At 35.9% G+C, this 6,312-nt stretch overlaps 1 protein-coding gene across 2 annotated transcripts; it reads right to left on the minus strand.

Moving 5' to 3' along the window:
* Nucleotides 1-4,036: 4,036 nt before the first annotated feature.
* LOC114353328 (NADH dehydrogenase [ubiquinone] 1 beta subcomplex subunit 9) lies at nucleotides 4,037-5,390 on the minus strand. Of its 2 annotated transcripts, none has more exons than XM_028305288.1 (3): nucleotides 5,250-5,390; nucleotides 4,789-4,934; nucleotides 4,037-4,234 (listed from the first exon to the last, which is right to left on the minus strand). In XM_028305288.1, exons 1-3 carry the CDS (start codon nucleotides 5,342-5,344, stop codon nucleotides 4,056-4,058), a joined length of 420 nt encoding a protein of 139 aa, XP_028161089.1. In that variant the 5' UTR covers nucleotides 5,345-5,390; the 3' UTR covers nucleotides 4,037-4,055. The 2 variants fall into 2 exon arrangements, with proteins under 2 accessions (XP_028161089.1, XP_028161098.1); XM_028305297.1 differs by having other exon boundaries at nucleotides 5,246-5,327.
* Between the last annotated feature and the right edge of the window lie 922 nt (nucleotides 5,391-6,312).

Raw genomic sequence — 6,312 nt, forward strand, 5'->3', positions numbered from 1 at the left:
ATTGAGAGATTCTTATGAAACTTTTATCCATTTAAAGCCCTTTGAAACTTTTTATAAGAATTTCCTGTATAATAGAACTATTAACTGCCCTCGTTTCGTTGCCAATAGCGACAAGGGCGCCTACAAGGCCCTTGCGAATAAAATCATTGTTTAATATTTCATCTATTAATTGTTCATTGGTAAGTGGTTCTTTTTCTTTAACTTCCATCGAGTTAGTTGAAGTGGAAGAGGTCGCTGTTGAAACCGAGCTAGCTTGTGGCTTCCTTGATGCAATAGATTTTAAGTTAGTTTTAGGAGCAGCCAGTAGAGGAAACTCGCTTATGTAGTTTTTGATAACTGGGCTACTCTTAGTAGCCGCAGCACTGCTGGAGACCATATTAGCGTAAGTTAATTTATTTTTTTTATCTTCCATTTTTTGTTTTTTGACAGGACAGTCCCGTGAAATCGCAAGATGAGCTCCTTGACAGTTTATGCATTTGGCTATTTTATTAGAAGTACATTCAGAAAAATGATGTTCTTCAGAACATATTGAGCATTTTTGCACAGATTTACAAATTTTAGCACCATGGTTGAATTTGAAACACTTGAAGCATTGCAACAATGGAGCGTTGTATGGGAATACTCTGAACCTAAAAAGGTCTAGATACACATGTTCGGGTAACACAGTTGATAAAAATGTGATAGACACAGATTGGAATTTGCCATAGTAAATTAAAAATGTAGAGTAAAAGTTTTTTGGCATTAATATGTAGGCGACGAATAACTTCATAAGGAATATTGTCTAAACCAGGAGTAGTGTTCCTACGAGACTGCAGAGCAGTCATAAACTCTTCCCAAGAAAAATGTTGAGACAAAAAAGCTGCTTTTTCATCACCAATTTGAGAGAAATATGTTTGCAATAATGAATTATTTACTTGTTTTTCAGGAGGAGATAGAGGAGAATATTTCTCAAAAAAAGAGGGAATCCATTCATCATTCTTCGGCAGTTTGGGAATTGAAACACGCTTAAACCTCTTCATATAGTTCCATACTGTACTAACAGGAGTATATCTATTAAAAGATTCACATAAAGATTTCCATCCAGTTTTCTTTTTTTCCTTAAGAGTTAGTTTTTTAGCAGCATCCAATTTTTTATATGCAATGTAGTTGTCAATGCTTGGATTACGTCTATAAAAATTTAAAGCATCTTTACTCTTTTTAACTGCACTATTACACTCATCATCCCACCAAGGTACAGGCTTTTTCATTATATTGGGAGAGGTTTTGACTACTTTAGGTACGCATTTGTCTCTAATACTAATTAAATTATTATAAAAATCGTCATAAATTCTTAATGGATCTGTATTATCTAAATTAATATTAACTACCATGTTTTCTGTTTCAGTATGAAATTTAAACCAATCAGCTTTATTGTAAATAAATTTGTGTACTGGTTCACCTATCTGATATTTATCAACAGAAGTCTGAATATCTGTTACAGTGGGATAGTGATAACTTCCCATTGGATCATCATAGACTTTCCAATCACATAATGGAGCTACTGAAGGGCTGACACATGTTACATCAATAGCCGAAGGATTATGAACAGATCTACCAACAGTGGTTGGCGCCCCTGAGTTGAGGATACAGAGGTCGCTCTCGTCAAATATATTGTAAACTTCATTACCTCGACCGTTACTAGTAGCACAGCCGAATGCGATGTGGTGAGCATTAATATCACCTGATAGCAAAAGTGGCTTAGGTAGTAAGTTAATAATCTGTTTCAGTTTGCTACCATTGAATCTTGATCTATTTTCTTTAGGTGGTGGACAATATATACATAGAATACTTAAATTACCTATGCCAGTTCGCAGATTAATAGCTACAGGTTGTAGAAAATCATAAAAGGGAAGCTCTATTACTGAATATTTCAAAGTGTCTTTGACTAGGATGGCGACTCCACCCCGGCCTTCTTTTTCTTTACCTATTTTACTAACTAGATTGTAATTATGAATACGAAAAGAACTGTTTTCTTTCAACCATGTTTCGTTTAACAAACATATATCAATATCATTATCAATCAAAAATTTTATAAGTAATGGCTTTTTGTTAATAACACCTTCGACGTTAAATTGAGAGATTCTTATGAAACTTTTATCCATTTAAAGCCCTTTGAAACTTTTTATAAGAATTTCCTGTATAATAGAACTATTAACTGCCCTCGTTTCGTTGCCAATAGCGACAAGGGCGCCTACAAGGCCCTTGCGAATAAAATCATTGTTTAATATTTCATCTATTAATTGTTCATTGGTAAGTGGTTCTTTTTCTTTAACTTCCATCGAGTTAGTTGAAGTGGAAGAGGTCGCTGTTGAAACCGAGCTAGCTTGTGGCTTCCTTGATGCAATAGATTTTAAGTTAGTTTTAGGAGCAGCCAGTAGAGGAAACTCGCTTATGTAGTTTTTGATAACTGGGCTACTCTTAGTAGCCGCAGCACTGCTGGAGACCATATTAGCGTAAGTTAATTTATTTTTTTTATCTTCCATTTTTTGTTTTTTGACAGGACAGTCCCGTGAAATCGCAAGATGAGCTCCTTGACAGTTTATGCATTTGGCTATTTTATTTGAAGTACATTCAGAAAAATGATGTTCTTCAGAACATATTGAGCATTTTTGCACAGATTTACAAATTTTAGCACCATGGTTGAATTTGAAACACTTGAAGCATTGCAACAATGGAGCGTTGTATGGGAATACTCTGAACCTAAAAAGGTCTAGATACACATGTTCGGGTAACACAGTTGATAAAAATGTGATAGACACAGACTGGAAGGGCTTTATTTCGCCGTTGTCTTTTTTGGTGAACCTACGTACACCTATGATCTCGTAAGATGACGAGAGTTTCTTAAAAAGTTCCTCATTGCTGATACTAGTGGGTACAAAGCGAAGCACGCCGACTGTTTCTACTGCTGTGGCTGGGATGTATGCCTTGAGTTGGTGTTTGGTTAGGAAGGGATCGTTTTTCAGGAAGTTATTGGCATTACTAGACTGGGAAAATGTGACACATATTTTATTGGCGTTAATTCTTTTAAGATTGGTAATGCCCTTGATTTCATTTTTGAAAAGGTTGGTAGTCAGGATGGGATTGTTGTTCCCGATCTTCTCATTCTCTTTCGTGCTTTCCACAAATACAGAAAACTCGCCACTCACCGTGTTCTCCGCGAATAGCCTTCTATACCCTGGTTTTACGTACGGTTTGTAGAAATCTTCATCTGCACTCGTATAGGTGTGATCTCTATTTGGTGCCTTCCTTTTTTCCTTGCCCCTGGGCGGGTCCTTACCGTCCCCGTCCGGCATAGTCGAGTTTTAAGTTGACTTAACGACTTCCAATAGATAGATAACTATTTATAACACAAAAAGAGAGAAATACAAAATTGGCTTCGAAAATCGCGCCTAGTGCGTTCAAAAGCCCGCCAAAAAGTCCATTAGTGATGCATAAATATTATACCACAGATAGTAAATGTTATCGATAAGTAATATCGCGCAAAAAACGTTAAAGCAAACGGTATCACTCAATAAAAGTTGAAGCGAACATTAATAACTAATTGAATCACAACACAAACACATCTTTTATGTGTTTAATAATGTCGAATACGCTTGTATTTAGTATTATGCTTGTATTTTAGCTATTTCGAACCTCACTCTCTTCATAAATGTTTACGAGCGAGACAGCACTGTGTTGGTAGCGTGTGCGATAGCCTCAACAAAGCAAAGATTTGTATACGTCTTGCGTAATAAGTCTCGCTTGGAGACATTTGCAACAATATCGAACTTATGTATTACTAACCCCACATACATCACGAAAATCCGAAAATTCGCACTATCGCGCGTATCACCTACTTCGATGGTTTGTATACCTACATTATATAGTCGCAAGATTGCAAGATTCGCAAGACATCGCTCCTCCCTCTCTCGCCCGAACGTTATCGCGATGTGTGTGGCGAAGGTTTAATTTAATAACGAAATAACTTTTTGAACATAGAACACGATAAATTTTATTCAATAAATCACAATAACATTTTAATACAAAGTGCCACTATTCCATTTCCTAATATATTCGCATTTTCTGCATTCACGCTTTCTGAAGTATTCAGGGTATTGCGCTTTCTCAAGTGGATGCCAATAGTCTAGTACCCAATCTGGTGGCTCAACAACGCGCCCATGTGCAACTCCAGCAGCTAGTCCTAAAGATTTTGCGACTGAAAATGAAGTTGGTTTTTAATTATTGTTAGAGATAATTACCTATCTACCTACGTGATAGTCATTTTCCACTAATTACTCTTTTACTTTTTTTATTAATTTATAATGACCAACAAATTAGGATTAGATCCATTATTGTTAGCATATTTTTCTATCATTCAACCTCCAGTTTTAATAGTTCCAACTAACTTAGACTTATCTCAATAACTGTGGCTAATACAGGCTCCAGAATCGGTTTTCCGCCATGGTTTTCCGGGAAATTATAATATAGAAAAAATCAGCCACAGTTTTAAAATGTATTAGCGAATGGACAAGAGAGGGTAAGTTACATCTCAGGATGTACCTACGTCCCTAATGTACGTAAAGTAGGCATCCCAGATTCTGTATTTTGATGTCTAGTAAAATCAAAAACCCAATAAATATTAGACTAGGACAACTAGGAGACTAGGACTATCACTAAAGGTTCAGAATGACACGCATTATGTATTATGTTGTACACAACTACTTTTTAGCTTTTGTTCTCAGCTATTGTTATAGAAATTAAGTAACTTACACTTAGCGCTTGGAATGGGATTTTTGTGCATAAAAACCTCACTTTCACCAGACCAAAGCAAACGACGTTGTTCTTGAGGATCACATACGCACTTATTTTTATCAAATTCGTTGCGTAGTATTACTTGATGGTATCGTATACAATACCTAAAAAAGTAGGTAAAGCCAAATTGTATTAAATTGTGAGCCTAAATTAATAAAAAATATAAGAAAAATTGTTGGCTCTAATGGCTCTAATGGCTATAATGTTCTGGAATGGAATGGAGGCCGCGTACCGGAAAACGCAGCGTGAGACGTCCACCTACAAGGTGGACCGACGACATCGTAAAGGTAGCAGGGAAGCTCTGGACGCAGGCCGCTACCAATCGATCAACGTGGGAAGCATTAGGGGAGGCCTATGTTCAGCAGTGGACGTCCTATGGCTGAAATGATGATGATGATGATGATGAATAACGTACTTACTTTGCAACATAATAAGATTCGATAAGTCTGCAAGCTGCTTTATACAGACTACACACTTTTTGAGAATGGGTTCTTAATTCAGGGGCGAAGGGCATGATGTTAAAAAAATTGGTATATAAATCAAGATCACAAAAAATTCGAATCTTTTGATTTGAGATGTACCTAGTTTGTTTAGAAGTTCGTTTTCTCATGTCATCATGTTGTCATCTGTTGTCATAAAACTATGATGCTGTTCTATTCAGACAGTATTGGATTTACTTTTGTCTATTTTTTAGAAAATAGGTTAACAGTGAATCTACAATGTTCGATAGTGTTGTAAAACTAAGGCATACTATAATAATTCGATCCCATAATATGTCCATTTGATTTCATACAACAATATGGCTAAGTTGCACCACCTAACTTAACCGTAACTTTAATTATTAACGATAACCGGTGCTTTTCGTATGGAGTTTGACAGATTTTTACGTTTGTCAAAGGCAAAGTAAGACGGTGCAACTCAGCCCAAATTGATCAATTTATCATCTAAATTCGAAAAGTGACCAGCAGGGCTAAGATGCGCGCCGTGATAAACTGCTATCGCGGCGTTATATCGATTTTGACGTCACTATATCGTTTTATCTACCGGCGCTAACATGGCACCCCGAAAATTATCATGTCATCTGTCAAAATGTGATAGTGATAGATTTGTTTTTTTTTTTTGTAACTTTCTGACTGCTTCATGTAAGTTGAATAATTACTGTAAACCTCGCATTATGGGGTAGGTAGTGGAGTTCGGTTATTCTGTTAATTTTGAAGACTTCATTCTTTAATACTGTCGGTATGATTAGGAATTCTTCATTGTTTTTCATTAACTTGGTTATCTCTTCGTTTGATATTTTCCGTACTTTAGAAATATTAAAAATAAGACTGGAAACATAAAAATACAATTTAAAAAACACAAACAAATACAATCAAGCAGTCATGTAATGTCAACAAAATTGACATAACTTTTTTTTAATGACGTTCTCACTGCTTTAAGATATGTGTTTTTAGCCGAATTAGTAGCAGAAATGAACGAGAT

This window comes from Ostrinia furnacalis, unplaced genomic scaffold (assembly GCF_004193835.3).
Source record: "Ostrinia furnacalis isolate ACB-3 unplaced genomic scaffold, ASM419383v2 OfSCF0166, whole genome shotgun sequence".
Lineage (NCBI taxonomy): Eukaryota > Metazoa > Arthropoda > Insecta > Lepidoptera > Crambidae > Ostrinia > Ostrinia furnacalis.